At 29.7% G+C, this 22696-nt stretch overlaps 1 protein-coding gene across 1 annotated transcript in view; it reads right to left on the minus strand.

Moving 5' to 3' along the window:
• Window positions 1-268: 268 nt before the first annotated feature.
• Window positions 269-22696, minus strand: part of LOC129605869 (MOXD1 homolog 2) — a gene marked incomplete at its 5' end in the record, with an annotated part of 211271 nt that continues 188843 nt past the window's right edge. Inside the window, one exon of the mRNA XM_055515864.1 lies at window positions 269-1461. Within this exon, the coding sequence (XP_055371839.1) occupies window positions 1108-1461 (354 nt within the window). The remainder of the gene's footprint in view (window positions 1462-22696) is intronic.

Genomic DNA, 22696 nt, shown 5'->3' on the forward strand with positions numbered 1-22696 from the left:
AAAGCGCGTATGTAGCGCACGAAATATATTAGCAAAAATAAAAATTATTTTATTCCGAATGAAAGGGAGTTTTCTTTTCATACAAGTAAAAAAAAAATATATTCCGGAAAAATTATCAACCATTGAAGAATTTTTTGAAAAAAAGAACCTTTTTGAAGACTTTCAAATAGATTGGTATAAGTCAATTATAATAATTAGTGTATGATTTTTCTAAATTTTATCCAATTGTTTTGAAAAAAAGTATAAGTTAATGTTTAGGTATGTAGATACAAATTTTTTTCACTGACGCCCATAGATATATAAAACATTTAGGATTAATTGTTAAATGGATTTTCAAAAAATAAAGTGATTTCGTCACAAATAATTCTTATAAAGTCGAATAACAATTTTGATAATTTTTTAGCACGCCATCTTAAATTGTAAATCTACGAGGAAAGATGAAGAAGCAAGTAATTCAAGAAAAACTTTTGGAAAACATTCTGTCTTTACTTTTTTCTTTATGCTATTATTTGATTCTATTTTCAAATCTTTTAAAAAATCACTTTAGTTATAATCCTTTTTACTCATTCTAGATAGATATTTTTTTTTTGCTTTATTTTCATCTTGTTTTTTACGTTTTATTGTGCTTTTGAAAAGAACAAAAATTTGTAAAATAAAAGTAATAAAACAACAATGTGATGCGTAATTATAAAATTGGAAATCCTTAGATATTCAAAAGTAAAACTTTAGGTATTTTCCGTTTTTATTCTTCTTTGTTTCGAAATAAAAAATTTTTTCTAAGTTGACAGTTTTTTCTCATTCTAAACTTATTTTTCTCCTAAAAGTTTTTCTTTTATTTATTTTTTATTATTATTTCTTTTTTTTGTGTTTTAATTCTAAAAACCTAATTTTTTTTTAAATTTTATATATGTAAATGTTTTATTTTACTTTTTATTATCCTGACGATGTTTTTGCGAATTTTTATTTAATTTTTTTTGTTTTGTATATCTATTGTTAATTTTAACCTTTTTTTACATTGTTTCTTTTGTTTTTTAAAAATGTTTTGTTTTTTCCTTTTCTATAAAATTTTTAATTACGACAAATTTTCATTGATCTATCTGTACGTAGTTACGTAAATGACATTTTTAATATTCGCTGAACTATTAACGTAACACTATAATACCATAAATAGTTTATGCACATATAACAACTATTATGTGTAAAGCTAATTGGGTGGTATCGAAAACGATGTGCACTACTAAAACTCATTGTTTCTGTTGCTGAACTTCTTGATACTTTACTTCGTGCTGCGACTTCAATAATATTATTACTAATGTCAACATCGTCCTCAACAACATGTAATACAGGTATTTTTACTTCTGGTATTGCTTCTGTAACGAATACACGTCTGGGTTTGCAACGTCTTGGCGGCTGCCATGCTTTTGTAATATTAACACTATATCCTTCTAAATATTCAGTTCCCTGCAAAAAATACAAAAAATATAAGAATTAGTAAAAAAAAAAAATTGAATTCAAAATTTATCAAATACATGGAATAAACTTTTAAAATTCAAAAGTATTCAAAAAGTAATTTTGATTTATTATAAAATGAGATAAATAGTTTTACAGGTAACATTTTGAATAATATTCTATATTTTTGATATAAAATGGCCAAAAAATGTAACGTTAAATAAACATAGAACATTGAAACGAATTAATTAAGCTCATTAGACTCCATTATTGGCCAATTGAATTTTTGAAATGTAAAAACAATCTCCTAAGACAAGAATGTTGAAACTAATGCATGTTCATCAAGCTAATGTTTTTGCAGTATTGGTCTCGCAGTTATTATATTGGAGTATTGCGTTTATGAAAATCTCTTATATTGCATTTAAGCATAATATTGGTGAACAATCTCAATACCACTATATTCAAAGTTAATTCCATAATTATTTTCATATTCAGCAATGAGTATTTAATCTCTGAAATTTTAATTTAAAATTTAAACATTTAAGGTGGATGAATATACACATATTAATATAAAATTTACATACTAATATCTTGTGCGATATAAAATATTTAATCGCACCTATAAAATATCAAAAAAATTAGGAAAAAACAAATCGTGGTAACATAAAATACGAGCTTTTCAAAATAATCAAATAAATATTTTATCTTGATCTGTTAACAAGAACAAAAAATAAAGTTGGGTCAAACCAATGGTTTGTATTGTAACACTTTTCCCTTCAACAAGTGAAAATACTGCCTTTAAATACAGTGTATGTATACCTACCACACCATTCAAATTATTTTTATTCATAAATGAAACTATGTATGTATTTCTAGGATTGCATTTATTAAAATGAACGATTTATGCAGTTTTTGATATAAAGCGAAAATTAATATAAAGAGGGATTAACATAATACTCAATTTTAAGGGTTAATTGCATGAGTTAAGAATAATAATTATATGTTTTAATGTCATGGAATTTACCGTTAGTTTCTTGCATTTATGGAAATTTGAAAAAACTCGCGGTTTCGGAAATATAAGTCGCAAAAACTCAAATTTTACAAATTTCAAGAGGCGATAACTTGAGAGGGAGTGGAGAAGGAAAAATATTTTCTTCTAACGAAATAAGGTATTTATTAGTGTCTAAGACCTCCTAAAATTATTAATTATTAGTGTCAGGCTCTAGAAGAAAAATGACATCAAAAATTTAGAAAAAACGGATTTTAGATAACGGTAAATTTGAACGGCCATTTTGTCTTTTTAAAGTTTAACTATAGTATACCGTGATAGGAGAAGCAAGCCACTGCCTTTCTGCGTTTGCAAAATTTGGAAAATGCTTATGGTTTCACTGCAATAAAAAGCTAAAAAATGTCATTTTTTGAGGATTTAGGGGGTATAACTTTTAGAGCGGGAGAGATAGATGAAAATTTTTTCTTCTACGGAAATATATTTCTAGTAAACATCTATGTACATATAAAATTTCAGCTTTCTATCTTCAAGGGTGTAGAAGTTTTTCCAACATGTGCACGAATGAACGGACGTAGGGAAGGATGGTCCGACGGGCAGAGTGAGACTAATTTTCAAAAACTCTAATTTTCTAACATTTAATACAGAAATATCCAGATTTTTGCAAAAGGCAGTCTTTTTTCGCTATACGCTCTACTTTTATTTTACGTTTCGATTGCGTATTCTATACATTTTGGAATAATGTAATGTTAAGAACTTTTAATATACATTTTGGAATACGACATTGTAAATTTTAACTCTTCACTTATGCAAACTTCTAGTTATAGTTCCGCGTAAATATTTTTATGGAAATGTGCATAAAATCTAAATAGTTTTTATAATATTATACATGTATCTGTTAACAGAAGTTTTAAGGCAAAAATAATATTGTTGAAAAGATCAAAAAAACCAAGAATAAGAAAACAACATAAAATTAAAAAGTTGAATTAGTAAATGGCAAGACACCGACATCAAAACCATTATTATTTTTTTCTACTTTTAAAACTAAAAAATTTTCGATTAAAAAATAATCAAAACTTTCTGACTTTTTATTTTTGCATACTTTTTTCAGATAAAATGTTTTAACTTAGTCGTAATATGCAAAATTTTTGGCATTTAAGGGGTGAAAATAAGCACATGAAGTTTTAGAAACGTAGTTTTTTTGCATTTGGGTATTTTTTTTACCGACCGTATTGTGTATACAATAGGTAGGTTATATGATGGCAACAAATTTTGTATATGAAGTTTTCGGTGGGAATGAACTTCTCCATAGTAGGGAAGTGTAAATAAACTATTTTTAGCAACCTGTCGGTCTGTCGCTCTGTCGGTCTGTGTGCGCACGCGTGTATATCAGGCCTCGGGAATTGCACTTTTTAGCGGGCATATTTTACATTTTTGACCATTTTAAAGAATATATTCAAGCGATTTGCTTGAAATTTCATATATAACCCTTGCTCGACCGTCCGCGAAACTTCATAACTTTTGAAAGAAATCAGGTGTCAGCAACTGGACGTTTACTGTGGGCGGAATATACATTTTTGCGTATATAACGAGAAATAATCAACCGATTTCATTGAAATTTAATATTTAAATTCTTCGTACCAAAACAATTAACATATAAATTTTTTGGAAAGATCAGGGCTCAAAAACTGATCTGCTGATCTGATTTTACATTTTTCATCATATCTGTGGAACGAATTAATGGAATTCCTTGAAATTTGATATTTGAGTTCTGGTTGTTACCGAAACTAACTGGCGAGCATTTCAGGGAATTCGGGTAGCACAAAGCGAAACTCTACTAAGAGCCAAATTTACATATTTCTAAGTATGTTAACTATAAGCTTACTAATGTCCTAAAAATTGGAAAAAAGTATTTAACAGACATTTTTATAATATTCTGTAACACTTTCACTGAACTAGACTATACACATTGCGGTCGGTTATGTGCTTACCACATCAGATTTTGTTTTGTAGTTTTCCTTCAACTTTTGTTAGTAACATGATGCGGGTTTAATGTTAAGATTTTTTGTTTTGCTATCGCACAAACATGAAGATATTTTAAATCAAAAAACTTTATTTTTCGGTTTAAATATTATTTAAAATAATGTTTCTAAGCAGAACATATATATATTACTATACGAAAGTACATATATTTTTAATTTTTGTGAGTGTAATCTGATCCTTTTTTCTGTTTCAGATAGATAATTATCTACACATCAAAAATTCTGTAAGTTTTTATGTATTTAAAATTTTAGTTTTCTGCACTTCGAAAATGAAATTTTTTAAACAAAAACTTTAACATTGGCAAAATGTAAACAGGAATAATTGAAATTTGAGGTTTTCACCTATTATTTGCTTTTATTTTCTTTGTTTTTGACAATATGACGTACTTGACATTAGTATATATTATGTGTGCTTGCAACTTTATATAATACTCGTATAATATGAATGAACTTGTGAATTCTTTTTCTTGAAATTGGTACAAGGTAAAATGATTATGAAAGTTTTAATTTTCTCAAAATAAAATTTTTTACTTTAGTTGATCACAAAACACTTATGTTTGATATAATATAAGAATGTTTGAATTGTTTTTAATATGTCGTGTGACTGAGAATATCAAAAGTTTCCATATTTTTACCACTTTTCAAAAAAAATTTTGAAAAAAAGTCTTTAATGGTTTCGCTCTGTCCACCTGTCCTTTCGTCCGTTCGTCCGTAGACATGTTTACAAATTTCTACACCCTTTAACTACATTTTAGTTGGAAAACCGTAAGCATTTTTCAAATTTTGCAAACGCAGAAAAAAAGTGGCCAGCTTCTGCTACCGCGGCTTTAAAATTGAACTTTAAAAATATAAAATGGTCGTTCAAATTTACCGTTACCTAAAATCCGTTTTTACCTAATTTTTTATGTCATTTTTGTTCTAGACCCCAAGTTGCAAGATAATTCTTTAATATAAATATAATTGTTTTTCTTAACTCAAGCAATTAACCCCTAAAATCAAGGATTATATTAACACCCCTTTAATTTTTTGGCTTAATTTCAAAGACTGCACAAATTGTTCATCCTAAGCTTATGTAATCCTTGAAATAGTTTCATATATGAATGACAGCAATTTTAATAATGTAATATAGACCTTAGTGCAAAGGTTGTTTTAAAAACAGTATTTTCACTTGTTGAAGGGAAAAGCGCTACATTACAAACCAATGGTTTGACCCACTAAAAATTTGTAAAATTGAATTTTTCTTTTAGGTAAATAATTACTTCCAAAACCAGTCAACACTCTATAAATTTTATTATCTACGAGTACCCTCTATAAATTTTAAAAATTTCGAAATTTAAAAAATGTCTCAAATGTTTTATCTATAAACTGAAGAAATCCTCCATAAAAAGTAATTTCTTTAATAGACAGAAAACAATGAAAATGATTGACAATGTAAAGTGAAGAAGCATGTTTTAAGAAATTGAAAAAAAAAAACAAATAAAATAACCGAAAAAAATCAGGAATCACATTGAAAGAGACAATCTTATATAAGTGTGTACGTTAAAATAAGTGAATACAAGTAAAAAGAAAGTAACAAAAAACAGTCCAGATAAAGTCTAAGTAAGATTTTCTTTTGAAATTGTTAAAAATAAAAGTTCACGATTTTAAAATATTATAGTGAGGAGTGGCAATAGATTTATATAGAGGGTGAAGAATAATAATAAAGTGAAATGTAAATTCAACATCATGTTTTTGTACTTCAGATGCGGCACTTAAAAATAAATTTTTTTCTTTAAACAAACTTATAGTGCTATACATTAAGTTTATTATATTATTTCAATAATTATTAATAATTAAATACAATTTCCATTCTTAAATAGACTTTTTAAAATTTGTTTTTACAAATTGAAATTCCAAATTGAATAATTTTAAGTTTTAATTAACGCTATGCTAATAAAATCATAATGGATTTATGTTAATTAATTGCATAAGTAACTGATTCCACTTTATCATAAACTAGTATATGCCAAGATTATGGTGTTCAATATTTTTACTTTTATTGACTTATTATATGACTAAAGCCATTGAGTGTATATAGTTTATAGAGAATTACAAATTTCTGTGTATAATTATATTCACAATGCTAAAACTTTGAAATTCTTAATTTTTCCATTTTAATTAAGTGAATTTTCACTTTTTTAAATTAAAAAAAAAACCTATTGTTTCTAATTTCCGTTGTAGCAATTTTGTTAGGTATTTAATCCCAAGCATTAAAATATAATAAGTCTTAAAAAGCTTATTTTCCTATTAAATATGGTTCGAGCGAAAATAATTTTATATTAGATCTATATGTAAAAAGGTCGAAGAAGCATAACTTTTGAGGTATGTCCAAATCGAAAATATTTATGTTGTTACAGCAAAAAATTCTAGGGAAAGTACCAAACTCTTAAGCTTTAGAATAGATAAAAAATTATTGTAAGGCATTTTTCCAAAGAAATATTTTGTACTAAAGTTCTTTAAATATATTTCATTTTGAATATTTCCCGTGATAGAAAACAAAATTAGTTCATTAATTTCTCTAATTTTTTACCCATGTTTCATATTTTTGTTTGATTTTCGTTGGACAAACTTTTATATATGTATATTTTTAATATATTTTATTTATAACAAAATATATTAAAATTTAATTTAATATATAATTTTTTATATATTTTATTTGTACATATATTTTTTTACGTTTGACAATATTTTAGAAAAAAATGACTTTAACGACACAACTGCATACTATGATGGAGGTATAGTGATTGAGTCAAATTTCAGATGCAAATCTCACTTAAAATTCACGTCTACGTATTTAAGTTTTTGTATAGAAACTTTTGATAGTGAATTCATTGAATTAAATCAACTTTATAAATTGATTTGTAGAAATTGAAACGATTTGATTGATGGCAATCGAATTCCATAATTGAGCTCTAATTTTAATAAAATCCTCATATGTGTACACAAATGTACGCAGCTGTACCTGCGGATATTCTTATATTAAGAACTAAAGTTTTGAATACTAGCATAACCGTTTGTCCTCGTATTTAAAGGTTTGTATATATTATGTATGTATATGCGCACAAAGACGCTAAATGGTTATAAAGTACAAATACAAAAGGAAAGAGAAGTGATATGAAACTGAATAAACATTATCAGGATTACAAAAAAATGCAATCACATTTTTTTTTTTTTCATTTAACCGTTTTCTATATTTTTAGAATTCTGTTTAAGTTTACTTTATTGATGGTGTGAAAAGTAGAAACTGTTTCTGTTTTTCAATTATTTACTCAGTTTTTTTTCATTTTTCAAACATTTATATAGAAAACCTATTTATCTTGTTTATATTTTGTTATGATTATATTTTAAAGATCTACTTTGCACATTTTTACAAACGCTACAGAAATCCGACTGTAAAATCGCTGCGCGCTGTATAAGAGCGCTGTATTTTGATTAATTTGATTTTTTTTTTGTTTTTCTATTCTCTTTGCAATGAAATCAATTTGGAGAGCAATTTATGGGTTTCCATTTTAAATATAAGAACTGACGATCGAGTAGTAGACCATTACGTAAAAGTTTCTTTCTAACGCCACACAAATTTGTTTATTTTTGTTTTGTCCAGTTTTACATGTGTGCCATTTTTCGTTCCATTTTTTATCTTTTCTTTATGTAAAATGTTTGTTTTTTTTTTATTTTATTTTAATCATCAAAAAACGAATAATAAAATAATAGAACAAAAATTTATAATACAAAGGGAAAATATAGTTTCATAAAACTGTAATTTCTAAAAGAGAAGAATTTAAATTTTAAACAAAAATGTTTTGTAAGTACATGCTTCGGAAATTTTATAGATATTTAAAACTAAATATTTTTTAAGAGAAAATTTTAAATAAAAGTAATAAAAACGAGAACGGTTGACCTTCTCGACTCTGTGATAACTGTACGAACGAATGAGTGCGGTAATGGTAATTCCCACACTGTTCCATTTCAGTACTCCAAATTTCAGTACTGTAGTTTCAATAGTTTGTGTGAAGTTTCACTGCAAGTTCTATAATTTTTGAAATCTGGCCATATAACTTTGGAAGCAACACATAACCTATGAAGCCATATAAAAACAACGCTCATGATGTTTTAACAGCTTTAACTGAAAATAATTGCAGATTTTCCATATCTGTTTTTCAAAATTTCAGTATCGTAGCTTCACTAATTTTTAAGTTATGACCAAGTTACTTTTGGTGTCGGTTAATTTGTATGACAGCTACTACACGAGTCACGAAATGTCAATGGTTTTTATCTCACATAAAAACCTCAACAATATATTTTATTTTGAAATTATATAGGTCAATTTGATTTTGAGTTATCCTTTTGATGGACAGACGAATAGACATGTTTAAATCGACTTAGAACTCGACGCTGATAAAAACTATATACTTAACTCAAACTATTTTTTTTTGTACCTTTCAAACATACGTTCGTACGGGTATAAAAATAGTCTGATGTGGTGAGCAGATAACGACCAACAATTGTGTTATCTTGTTTAGTGTAAATATTGTACAAGATTATGAAAATTTTCAGTTTCCGATTGCTAATAGATACCTCTTCTCAAAAAAATTACAATTTTATTGCTTTTACATCCTGAATATAATATTTTATTTCAAAAAAGTTGATAAATTTTTTCTCTTTGTATGCATAAAAACATAAATTAGCCAGAGTCCAGTTGTCCAATTGCTCTAACCTGTTCTTAATCAAAATCGGTTACAAAAAGAGTGCACGCGCAAATCGGCATCTCATTGGTTTAGACATGTCAGTCTGTCCGTCGGGCCGATCGCACGATAACTCAAAAACCAATACAGGAAATATCACCAAACTTTCACATGTTGTTTCTTTTGTGCCAAAGACGAACCCTATTGTAATTGGACCGATTCTGACAATGGGTTTATTTCCAAAAAATTTTGTGCGCCCAATTATAGGTGAGGTATATTTTTTTTAAGTTTTGGTTGGACAACTCCGAAAGCTAATTTAAATATTTGAAAAAATTTGAGCAGAGAAATGCAACGGCGTTAGATAACAAAAAAGCACCACGCTAGAACAGCGAAGAAAAGGAGAGGGAAGCAGAGCAAGCATCCCCACTTCAGCTGAACCGGGAAGTAGCCACGCCGGGTGAATCTAAGTAATATGATGCTAAGCCAGGTGAATCTCACCTACCTTGAGAAGGTGATTGTCGGCGAGTTAACCAGTGGATGAGATGTTATCATTCAATTTGCAGGTATACACTTCAAGCCGGGTATGTTTCTCATAGACTTTTCGACGAATGGAGGGCTGAGTGTCTTTTCCGCCGCGCATCTGCACTAAAGGCTTGGAAGGGGCCAACGTTGATGGCAAAGAAGAAAGACGACATCCCTAAGCCTCGCACCAAACAAGGGAATACACATTCGAGCTTGCGAGTTGCTGTGACAAAAAGAAGAAATAGGGAGCCAGCTGTTGAAAGTTGGCATTGATACAACTTCAGCAGTTGTCATAAGAGAAGAGGGGTAGAAATTGAGGTACCGGTTCGGAAAGATTGCCGTGCATGGGATCAAAAATATCCAACAGGTTACCCAAGGAGGGGTTGGATCTCACGTTCCTTCCCCACCAAGCGCCCCAGAAGAAAAAAAAAAAAGGACCCCTCAAAGGTAAAAAAGGACGCGGAGGATGAGGAAAGTAGACCCCAATCACGAAAGGTTGAGGAGATTGCTGAAGAGCTAGAACTCACCCTCCTCAACCTTTAAGATGAACGGCGGGGAAAAAATTCTCTCAGTCAAGGGGCCCTCCAAAGAGAACGCGACCTCCTGGTGAATCTCCACCATGCTAAACCTACCGTGGCAGTAATGGCAAGAATTTTCATCAAGCAATAACTGGTGTTGGTACTCATCCGAGAGCCCTGGTTACACAGAGAACAAATGAGGGGTTTGTCTGTTATAGATTCACAGTTAGTTTACGATTGTGCGCAGGATCTACCTAGAACCTGCATTCTAATCAGAAAAAATATTAATTATATTCTACTTTCAGAATTCGTGACGAGGGACTTTACATCCGTCAGAGCCCGCGTTAACGAGGGGGTCAGAGTTCTGGGTATAGTTTTAGTGTCAACCTACTTCGCAGGAAATATGGAGCAGGTGCCGCCATTGGAAGTACAGAGACTGATAGATTACTTTAAGAGGGAGAGAGTATCTCTCATAATTGGATGCGATACAAAGCAGTGATAGCAATCATAGAAGTGAGTGCTTACTAGAATTTGTACTTAGAGAAAGCCTAGATATATATAATGTTAGAAATTCCCCGACTTTTATAACTTGGGTTAGAGTAGAGGTGCAAGACATCACATTCGGCAGCCCGAGAGTAAGAAACCTCGTGCGGACCTGGAGGGTATCTGAAGAGATTTCCATGTCGAACCGCAGAATTATCCGGTTTAACCTTGCTTGTCAAAAATCCCTCGGAACACAAATTAGGAGAGGTACAGAGAAAGCCTTTCAGCAAGGCCTGACAGGATGGTGACTGTGAAAGTTACCGCAGGAGATTAACCTCCTGCAACAGGGAGATCCGAGGAGCTAGGAGAAGGGGTTTCAGATCCTTCTGCAAAATACCCAGTTATGGCATATTTATTCGCACATAGGATAACAAACTCGTACGGGTATCACAGAGTTGACAAGGTCAAATTCTTTCTCGTTTTTTCAAGAATTTCATCCATATAAAGTTCTATCCTGTTATATTCAACATAAAAATATATATGAAAAGTTAGCAGAGACCAAAAACTGTATAAAAATATATCAATAAAAAATTAATAAAACGCTCGACCCTTAAAACAATCAACGTTTATGGTTGCTGCATTATTTCTTTATTATTTTTTTTTTTGTTTCTTCCTTTAATATCTCGGCGTTCATATTATTTGTTGTTGTTAAAGGATGATAAACCATCATCAAATGATAATTAAAAAATAAGCAAAAGTATAGTAAACGAAGAAAAATTGAATTCAATGAACAAAAAAAAGTAAAAAAATAAACTCAGTAACGATGATTCGCCTGAAACCTTGTTAAACAATAACTTGCTTTCAAAATCAATGAAAAAAAATTGCACAAAAGAAAGCATATTAAACAATATAAAAAATATTGGTAAAAACAAACAAAAAAAACTGAAATAGATGAAAATAACTTCAAAGGATATGCTTGATGTGTCCTGTAGAGATAAATTATTATTTGCTTGTATGTGTTTTTTATTGTTCCTATTTTAATGTTCTTTTTGAGTGTTGACGTATGATGACGTATAAAAAATATTAAAAAAAGCCAAAAATAATAATTCTAAAAAAAAACTAACAAATTTGCAATAAAAACATAAAAAAACGCAAACCAAATTCGAAAAAAAAAAAAAAACAGTTATTTTGTTAATCTATTCCAATTATAAAAAAAAAACAATTTAGCAACAGATTTCGTCTATTTCTATTCTTCGGTAGCATAGCGTTTAATTCAGTTGACTGTGCAGTATAACTTTTACAGGAGTTTTACAGTAATTTGCTCAACTAAATTTGAGTATGATTATAATTTTCTTTTCTTTATACTTGTTCTCTCTTTATTCTAACTATTTTTTTGGAACCTTAAATTTTTACAAATAAATTCACACATTTTTTACGTAAAATATATAAAAATAAAATTTTGCATATTCAAACAAAAAATTTAACCAAATATTACAAGAATGAAGTACATGTAAAAAGGATGATTTTGTTTTCATTTAAACATTTTTTGTTTGTCTCATCTCTGTTGACTTTTAGATTTTCCTATGGGTAAAGTGGAATGGAGTAGAAGGGGATAATAAATGATCCCCGTCTGTTATTGTACGGAAATTTGCGCATGACTAACCTCAAATGAGTATACCAAGCGATGACGACAAAATAACCAGAATAAAATTCTCAAATGCAAACAAAAATGAACTTAAGTTTTATTGTGTCCACAATAGGAACACACAATGAACGACTTATATGAGTATATTTGCTAGTTTACTAAAGCCTTTAAAGTAATGGTAAATATTTTTATAATGCTTACACCTATGAATATTTTATGGTATTCAAATAGTTTTCTCATTTTATTTTTTTGCTTCATTGCCGTTTTTCACATAAGTATGCAATCGTACATGTATGTATGTATATAATTTGTGGTTCATTTCATTTTTGGCTTCGTTAAACCCTTTAAACTTTATCAAATAAAAACATTTATTTTTTATTTCATAAGAGTATGCTGGCATAAACAACTCATTCTTTTCCTCCAATATGTTTTTCATGGATTCGCCTTTTTAGTTTTGTTAGCCTTGCTTTGACCCTATTTTTTACATAAATTTATTTTCTTTTTCCTAACATATTTGTTTTGTAAAAATGCATACATTCGCAGATTAGCAAAATATATATTTATTTATGTGTGTATGTGTTTATATAAATGTATTTGTATGATAATTTAAAGCAATGCCATATATCTATCAGGCCATCAAATTCAGAGAGCAAATCAAAAATATATTCCAAAATGCACTTAAAAAAAAATGCAATTTTTAGCACAGACAACCTTTCTTGCCTTCCAAATGGAAGGATACAGATTCCAAATGGAATTACAGAGTAAAATTTTTGAACAAGAAATAGAATTTGAAAAGAAATTGAAAAAATTAATCAAAAAATAATTATTATAATCTAGATGGCTTTTAAAACTATACTAAATATAATACGAATCATAAAGAATACTGAAAAATTTCACAAAAAAAAATAAAAAAATATTTGAATCGGATTAAGAATTTCAATTGAGAATTGTTTTTGTATTTTTTCCGATTCAAAATTTCCGAAAATAGTTTTATTAGTTTAATTAAAGTATGTATATACAAATTATTTTTAAACTTGTACTTTGCTTTGTCAATTGTAATTATACTTTTGTATGTAAAAATTTATAAATGTATATAAAAAGTTAAATTGAAGGTTTTTTTTTTGTAAAAGCATTTTACAAACATTTTTTTGTAAAAGCATTTTAGATTAATTTATATAGCCACATATTAACGAAAAAAAGTAATAGGAAATAGTTTTTTTTTACTTTAAGGACAAAAGGAAATGGCGACTACTCGTAAAAACTGCCATCAACTTAAATACTATAATATACATACATATATTAGAATCGTTTTAGATTTTTATAGAATGATTATCCCAAAACGGTAATTTGAATAAATTGTTTTACAGGTTGTGGAGGAATTATTGTAGATACTTGAGATTATATTTTATTCAGGAAGTGGCCTAAGGTTTTATGTTACAATTCTCAACTCAGAATATGAAGCTAAAAATTATATATTACTCGTATTAATTTTTGAAAACTCCAATTAGCAGAAAATATTCAATTATTTCTTTCTTAATTTTACCTTTTTTATCAGATCAGTTTGTAGCAATTTTCCAAAAAATTTAAAAAAAAAAGTGTTTATTAACTTCACTCTATATCCGTCTTTGAAAATAGAAAGCTGAAATTTTATATATGCATAGATCTTTACCAGAAACTTATATCCGTAGAACAAAATTTTTATTTATCTCACTCCCTCTAAGAGTTAAATTTTTACCTATGTTCCTCTGAAACCTTAAAAATAGTATTTTTTAACTATTTATTGCAGTTAAACTATAGGCATTTCTCAAATTTTGCAAACGTAGAAATATGGCGGCTGGCTTTTTCTACCGCGGCATACTAAATTTGAACTTCAAAAAAACTAAATGGCCGCTAAAAATTAGTGTTATCTAAAATCTGTTTTTTCCAAATTTTTGATGTCTACAAGACTCCAGGTTGTGAAAGTTTAAAATTTTAACAGCTTTTGGAAACTAATAAATAGTTCGTTTCATTAAAAGAAAACTTTTTCCCACCTCCACTTCATCTAAAGTTGTCTCACTTCTAAAATTTTCGAAATTTGTAAAATTTGAATTTTTGGCACCTTATTTTATGAAACAGCAAAATTTTTCAAATTTCTATAAACGCAGCAACCTAACGACAAATTCCATGCAATTAAAAAATAAAAATATATAAACATATTAATAAATATTATATATTAATAAATTTTCTTAACTCACGCAATTAACTTTTAAATTCGAACATTATATTAACCCATCTTTAAATTTATTTTTGCTTCATTTCAAAGACTGCGTAAATCGTTCATCATAAATATATGCAATCTTAGAAATAGATTCGTTTATGAATGAAAATAATTTTAATAGTGTGGTGGATATACATAGACTGTATTTATGAGCAGTATTTTCACCTGTTGAAGGGAAAAGTGCTAAAATACAAACAATTGGTTTGACATACTTTATTTTTTAGAATATTTAGTTTAAATCAGCTTGCTTTTATATCACAATAATAAAAATCTGATGTGGTCAGCACATAACCGACCGCATTGTGTATTGTCTAGTTAAATGAAAGTGTTACAGAATATTATAAAAATGTCTGTTAAATACTTCTTTCCAATTTTTAGGACATTAGTAAGCTTATAGTTAACATACTTAGAAAAATGTAAATTTGGCTCTTAGTAGAGTTTCGCTTTGTGCTACCCGAATTCCCTGAAATGCTCGCCAGTTAGTTTGGGTAACAACCAGAACTCAAATATCAAATTTCAAGAAATTCCATCAATTTGCCGATGCCTGATCTTTCCAAAAAATTTACATGTTCATTGTTTTAATACGGGGAATTTATATATTAAATTTCAATGAAATCGGTTGATTATTTCTCTTTATATACGCAAAAATGTATATTCCGCCCACAGTAAACGTCCAGTTGCTGACACCTGATTTCTTCCAAAAGTTAGGAATTTTTGCGTATGATCGAGTAAAGCTTATATATGAAATTTCAAGTAAATCGGTTGAATACTTTCTTCAAAATGGTGAAAAATGTAAAATCGGCCCGCAAATCCGTTTTCGAGCCTTGATCTTTCCAAAAAATTTATATGTTCATTGCTTTAATACGAGGAGTTCATATATCAAATTTCAATGAAATCGGTTGATTATTTCTCTTTATATACACAAAAATGTATATTTGGCCCGTAGTAAACGTCTAGTTGCCGATGCCTGATTTCTTCCAAAACATACGAATTTTTGCGGACGGTCGAGCTGAGCTTATATATAAAATTTCAAGTAAATCGGTTGGATACTTTCTTCAAAATGTTCAAAAATGTAAAACAGGCCCGCTAAAAAGTGCAGTTCCCGAGGCCTGATAAATACCAAAAGTTGATCGATCCGTGCCATGGTGGAAGCAAACTTACATATAAAATTTCATCAAAATCGGTTCAGCCGAACTTGAGATACACGCGTGCACACACAGACCGACAGACCGACAGACCGACAGGTTGCTAAAAATAGTTTATTTACACTTCCCTACTATGGAGAAGTACGTTCCCACCGAAAACTCGATATGCAAAATTTGTTGCCATCACATAACCTACCTATTGTTTACACAATACGGTCGGTAATAAACAAATAAGTATATTGCAATGTGATCATATGTACCTATAATTATGTTACAATATAATACTTCACAAAGTAATATGTATGTACTTTACGACGAGGAAACTTCAATAAAAGAGAGATGGAATTAATATTCAGATGTTTAACGTAATAATGTAATATTGGTTTTTAGCACTTTTCCAAAAATTTTTTGAAAAAAAGTGCTTATTAGTTTCACTCTGTCCGTCCGTCCGTCCGTCCGTCCGTCCGTCCGTCCGTCCGTCCGTCCGTCCGTCCGTCCGTCCGTCCGTCCGTCTGTCCGTCCGTCCGTCCGTCCGTCCGTCCGTCTGTCCGTGTGTCTGTTTACAAAACTTCTACACCCTTGAAGATAGAAAGCTGAAATTTCATACGTACATAGATCTTCACTAGAAACTTATTTCCGTAGAACAAAATTTTTACCTATCTCCCCCCCTCTAGAAGTTATACCCCCCCAAAAGCCTAAAAATGGCCTTTTTTAAATATTTGTTGCAATGAAACCATAAGCATTTTTGAAATTTTGCAAACGCAGAAAAGCAGCGGCTTGCTTCCCCTAGCGCGGCATACTATATTTGAACTTTAGAAAAACAAAATGGCCGTTCAAATTTACCGTTATCTAAAGTCCTTTTTTTGCAAATTTTTGATGTCGTTTTTTTTCCAAACTACAGCCTGTAGAAGCTTGAAATAGGAGCTTTTAGACATTATCAAATAGTTCATTTCGCTAGAAGAAAATTTTTTTCCATCTCCACCCCCTCTCAAGTTATAGCCTCTTGAAATTTGTAAAATTTGAATTTTTGACACCTTATATTTCCGAAACCGCAAGCTTTTTCAAATTTCTATTAACGCAAAAAGTTAACGGTAAATTCCATGAAATTAAAAAATATAATTATTTTTCTTAACTCACAAAATTAAACCTTAAAATCGAGCATTATGTTAACCCCACTTTATATTAATTTTTGCTTTATTTCAAAGACTGCATAAATCATTCATCCTAAATATATGCAACCCTAGAAATAGTTTTGTATATGAATGAAAATAATTTTAATAGTGTGATAGGTACATAGACTACATAGACTATATTTAAAAGCAAAATTTTCATTTGTTGAAGGGAAAAGTGCTACAATACAAACCATTGGTTTGACCCAACTTTATTTTTTATGGTTCTTCGTCAAATAAAGTTCAGCTGCTCAATTTTTTTTTGTATAATTTTGTAATCACAACAATTTTGACTATTGACATTGATTTTCTCTTCATTACTATTGAGTTTTTCATTAGGTTTAAATATAACCAATAAACACAGTTAGAAAAGTAAACACTTCACAAAAATCACTTAAAAATGAACCACCATTAAATTACCCTAATAAAATGAACTGAGAATCGTAATACAGCATGTTATTCATTTCTGTTTGATATTTATTTGTATTTAATTGCGTCTTTTTGTTGTCATATACACATGTGTACTTATATTAATATTTTTATATAACATATCCATATAAATGTATGGAGGTACAATAAATCTGTATGTTGTTAATTGACCAACACTCCACCCTTTCTTATTTATATCTACACAAGCATATGTACGTATGCACGTAAAAAAAAATTCTGAATTAAAGAAAAACTCTTCATTTTTTATTTATAACATTTTCGTTTTATACTTAATTTAACATTCAGAAATGAACATATAGATAAATAAAAAATTTGAAATTGTAGCGCTTCAGGAGTTAAGATGGAAAGGACAAGGTGAATTACGCAAAAGAGATTATTCTATTTTTTACAGTGGCAATACCAAACCTGGCTTGAACGGAACCGGTTTCTACGTAAGCAAGAAAATACGTAACAGTGTGTTATATTTTGAACCTATAAATGATAGAGTCTGTGTCTTGAAGTTAAGGGGGAAGTTTCAAAACATTACGCTATTATCAGTGTATTCTCCTACAGAAACTACCGAAGACGAACTAAAAGAAGCTTTTTATGATGATATATTTAGAGTATGTAATAAAATATCCAGACACAATCTAATAATAATAATGGGAGATTTCAACGCCAAAATAGGCAAAGAAAATTTTATTAAAAATGTAGCGGGACTACAATCACTCCATTCTAAAACTAGTGAAAATGGAACACGTCTGGTTAACTTCGCCTCAGAGAATAACTTGTGGATAAGTAGCGTTTCATTTCAACATAAGAGAATACATAAGCAAACGTGGAAGATACCAGGTGAAAGAGGCGCAAATCAAATTGATCACGTTCTGGTAGACAAAAGACATGCAACCTCGATTCTAGACGTCAAAACATGCAGAGGAGCTAATTGTGATTCAGATCACTATATGATTAAAATAAAAATTAGACAACGTTTATCTACAATAAACTCTAATAAAAACATATTTAAAAGAATAAAATGGGACACAGAAAAGATAGTTGCCAATGAAGATTTAAAATTAGTTTATCAACAAAATCTATCGCACAGAATTGACAACGTTTATATAAACAATAATCCATCACAAAACTGGGCTAACATTTGTGAAGCTATCAAAGACGCTGCTAAAGAGGTTATTGGCTCTGAACCTCGAAACAACAATAACTGGTATGACTCTGAATGTAAACGAATCAACGAAGTAAAAAATGAAGCATGGAAGAAACAGTTATCATGTAACACAAGAAGTAATCGGTTAGATTACGAAAATAAAAGAAGGGAAGCGAAAAAGATAATGAAGAGAAAGAAAAAGGAACATCTAAGAAATAAAATTTTAGCTTTAGAAGAAAATTCCAAGCGACATGCTAGAAGATTTTATCAGGGAGTAAAATATCAAACTACCGCTTTTCAACCAAGACTGAATATCTGTAAAAATAAAGAAGGAGAAATATTAAAGGAAGAAGACAAAATATTAGAAAGATGGTATGAACATTTCCAGGAAACTTTGAATAAACCTGATACGGGAATACACAGTATGCCACTTTTGCAAACAGTAGAAAACACCATAAACCAACCAACAATGGAAGAAACTCAAATTGCAATTGAAAAGCTAAAAAATGGAAAGGCTAGCGGTGAAGATTCCATTATAGCGGAATTAATTAAATACGGAGGCAATAACTTACATTACAAGATTCATGATTTAATTATTAGCATATGGAATACTGAGATTATTCCTGAATCTTGGCTAAATAGTATAATTTTCCCGGTGCATAAAAAAGGAGACAAGAAAATTTGTAGCAACTATAGAGGCATATCCTTACTTAATGTATCCTACAAAATATTTACCAATATATTATATGACAGGATAAACGAAATAGCGGAAAAGGTTATAGGTGAATATCAATGTGGATTCAGAAGAGGTAAATCTACAATAGACCAATGTTTTGCATTAAGCCAAATCTTTGAAAAGTCACAAGAGTATTCAAGAGATATTCACTGCCTATTCATAGACTTTGAACAGGCGTTTGACCGAATCAATAGGAAAAAAGTATTTGGAGTAATGCAAAGGCTAGGAGTACCAGAAAAACTTATAAGACTCGCATGCGCTACGTTACGAAATACAAAAGCGAAAGTACTTGTACAAGGAAAACTTACCAACTCGTTCAACATTGATTCTGGTGTAAAACAGGGAGATGCATTATCTGCTTTGATATTTAATATGATGCTACATTATGCAATTAATGAAATTGATCCTGGAGCTACTATCTTCATTAAATCGTATCAGATATGTGCGTATGCGGATGATATTGTTATACTCTCGCGTAATGCTAATGTTTTGAAAGAAATTTTTACCAAACTCGCTGAAGCTACTGCAGGTGTTGGGCTACATATAAATGAAAAAAAGACTAAATACTTCATAAAAAGCAGAACGCCCAGAATAACACATAATCTTAGTATTGGAACTTACACTTTTGAAAGCGTTACTCAATTCAAATATTTGGGAGTAGTTTTCTCGAATTCAGAGGATTCATCAATCGCAATTAAAGAGCGAATTAGTGCTGCTAATAAGACTTACTTCGCCCATGCAAAACTTTTGAAGTCCAAACTTTTAACGAGGTCTACGAAATTCAAAATATATAAAACACTTATAAGACCTATTCTTACTTACGGATGCGAAGTATGGAACCTAAAGGTTGCAGACTGCAAAATGCTATCAATTTTTGAAAGGAAAATACTAAGAAGATTATACGGACCAGTGAGAATGAATGGCAATATTTATAGAGCAAGATATAATCATGAACTTGAAGCATTAATACGAAATCGAACCATTATTCGATTTATAAAATCCAAACGAATAAGTTGGCTGGGCCACATGGTTCGTATGTCAGGCGAAACAACACTAAAAAGAATTTTCATGCATCGCGAGCAGGGGACGAGAGCGAGAGGAAGACCCAAAAGTAGATGGCTGGACATGGTTGAAGCGGATCTAAGTACCATGAATATTAGAAATTATAGCACGTTGGCTCAAGATCGAAGTGAATGGAAGAGAATAGCTGAGGAAGCTTTGGCTCACAGAGGGCTGTAATGCTAAGAAAGAAGAAGAAGAAAAAATTTGTATGAATACACTAGGTCAATATATTTTCTAACAGTAATTTTAATCATATAATCCACACAAAAAAATAGCACAGAATTTTTACAAAGTGACCAACTTTAAATTAAAACAAGGTATGAGTACTTTTTGTTTTTCTGTTATTTTCTAAATATTAAAGTGAATATTTTACGTTTCGATTAAAACGTTTCAGTCGATATGAACCGATTGAATTATACCCTGCACCTTTCATTGTTATAGCAATTACACCTGTGAAACCTTAAACCTGTGAAACCATTCTATAAAAACTTCACGGATATATCTGACCTATAACTGAACACACAACTACCAAGTTTCATGAATCTGACTTTATTATTTTTCCAAATATTTAAAATTTAAACAATTCCACTAAAACTTCGCTAATATATCTGATCTATAATTGGACACACAACTGCCAAGTTTCATGAATCTAACTTTGTTACTTTTCCAAATATTTAAAATAAGCTTTTGGACTTGTATGGGAGCCACTCGAACCTGTCAAGCAATTCCACCAAAACTTCAGAAATATCTTTGACCTATAATTGGACACACAACTGCCAAGTTTCATGAATCTGTCTTTATTATTTTTCCAAATATTTAAAATTAGCTTTTACTGCCCGAACCGGTGCAGCTATCTCATTAAAATTATTAGAGTATATGTAGAATATGATTGGACACATGTATACAAAATTTTATATTTGTACCTTTATTAGTTTTTGAAATAATTAAAATAAACTCTTTGAGTTGTATGGCAGCTACCCGAACCCATTGTCCGAATTGGTCCAATAACAATAGGGTTCGTCCTTGGCACAAAAGAAGTGAAAGTTTGGTGTCGATTGCATTATTCGTTTTTGAGTTATCGTGCAATCGGACGGACGGACATGCCTAAATCAACGCAGAATTTTACGCTGAGCAAGAATATATATATATGTCCATACCGCAGATGACTCCTTCAAGTAGTTACAAACTTCATACCAAAGTTAATATACCCTTCACGAAGTGCATGGTATAAAAAGTTGAAAACTTATGAATAATATATCTCTTTTAGAACCTTTGCCCTCCATATTTGGAAAGAAAAAACGTTTATACCACAGAATTTCAAGTTTTTCATTTTACTACTAAAGTTTTCTTTATACGTGCTTGAAACGCAAACACAGCTCTTAAAACTTTCTGCTGCTTTTATTTTAAACAGTATGTATAGTCGTGAATTCAGGTTTACAACACATTTCTTAGAGAGGAGTCTAAAAAATTTTTTCTTTACAATATCGAATTCAATGAAGTAATACTAACGAAGTTACGAGTATGTCTACTGGAGAGATCAAATATTGAGTGGTTATTATTGATTTTCAGTAAAACTAATAATTACCTAATTATCATAAAAATTAATTTTTTTATAAAAAATTAGAAATTTAAGAGACAAATATGTAAATTGTATTGTATCTCTTGAAGTTCAAAATTACTCAAGGCAATTAAATACTTTTAAGCTCTCATAAATATCTATATCTCACACAACATTAAATAATCTAATTCATTAATTTCAAGCTCAAGTAACAACAATAAAAGTAATTCAACCGAAAGTATAAAACAGCCTAAAAGTATACTGAAACTTAAAACAACCTAAAAATATACAGAAAGAAATTTAGATCCTGCGGGTAAAAATGAGAAGTTTTACAATAAATTTTTTAAAAACTTGGCTATTTTAAATAGCTTTAGAAAAAAATGACGTTCTAACTAATGAATTTAATGTGTGAAAAGCAGTACGCCAAATATACAATTTTTTTAAAAATATTTCTTTTGAAACTATCATTTTCCAGCTCCAAACGGAAAAATATTTTTGTTTTGTTCACTAGGAAGCTTTTGTTCGGCAAATGTGCATTTGTATTCGTACGCAACTAAAGAAAAATGATTTTATATAACGACAATTAATATATTAATATTAATTACGTTATTTTACATTTAATTTCAATTAAAAAAATAATATGATGTCGTCAGCACATAAACGACCGCAATGTACAACTTTAAGCTTTGAGTTAACATACCTAGCAAAATGTGAATTTGGTCCTTTGTAGAGTTTCATTTTATATCGTACGCATTATACCAATAGTCATCAGTAACTTCTGGTAACAACCAAAAC

Source organism: Condylostylus longicornis, unplaced genomic scaffold, assembly GCF_029603195.1.
Source record: "Condylostylus longicornis isolate FDR11 unplaced genomic scaffold, ASM2960319v2 ptg000016l, whole genome shotgun sequence".
NCBI lineage: Eukaryota > Metazoa > Arthropoda > Insecta > Diptera > Dolichopodidae > Condylostylus > Condylostylus longicornis.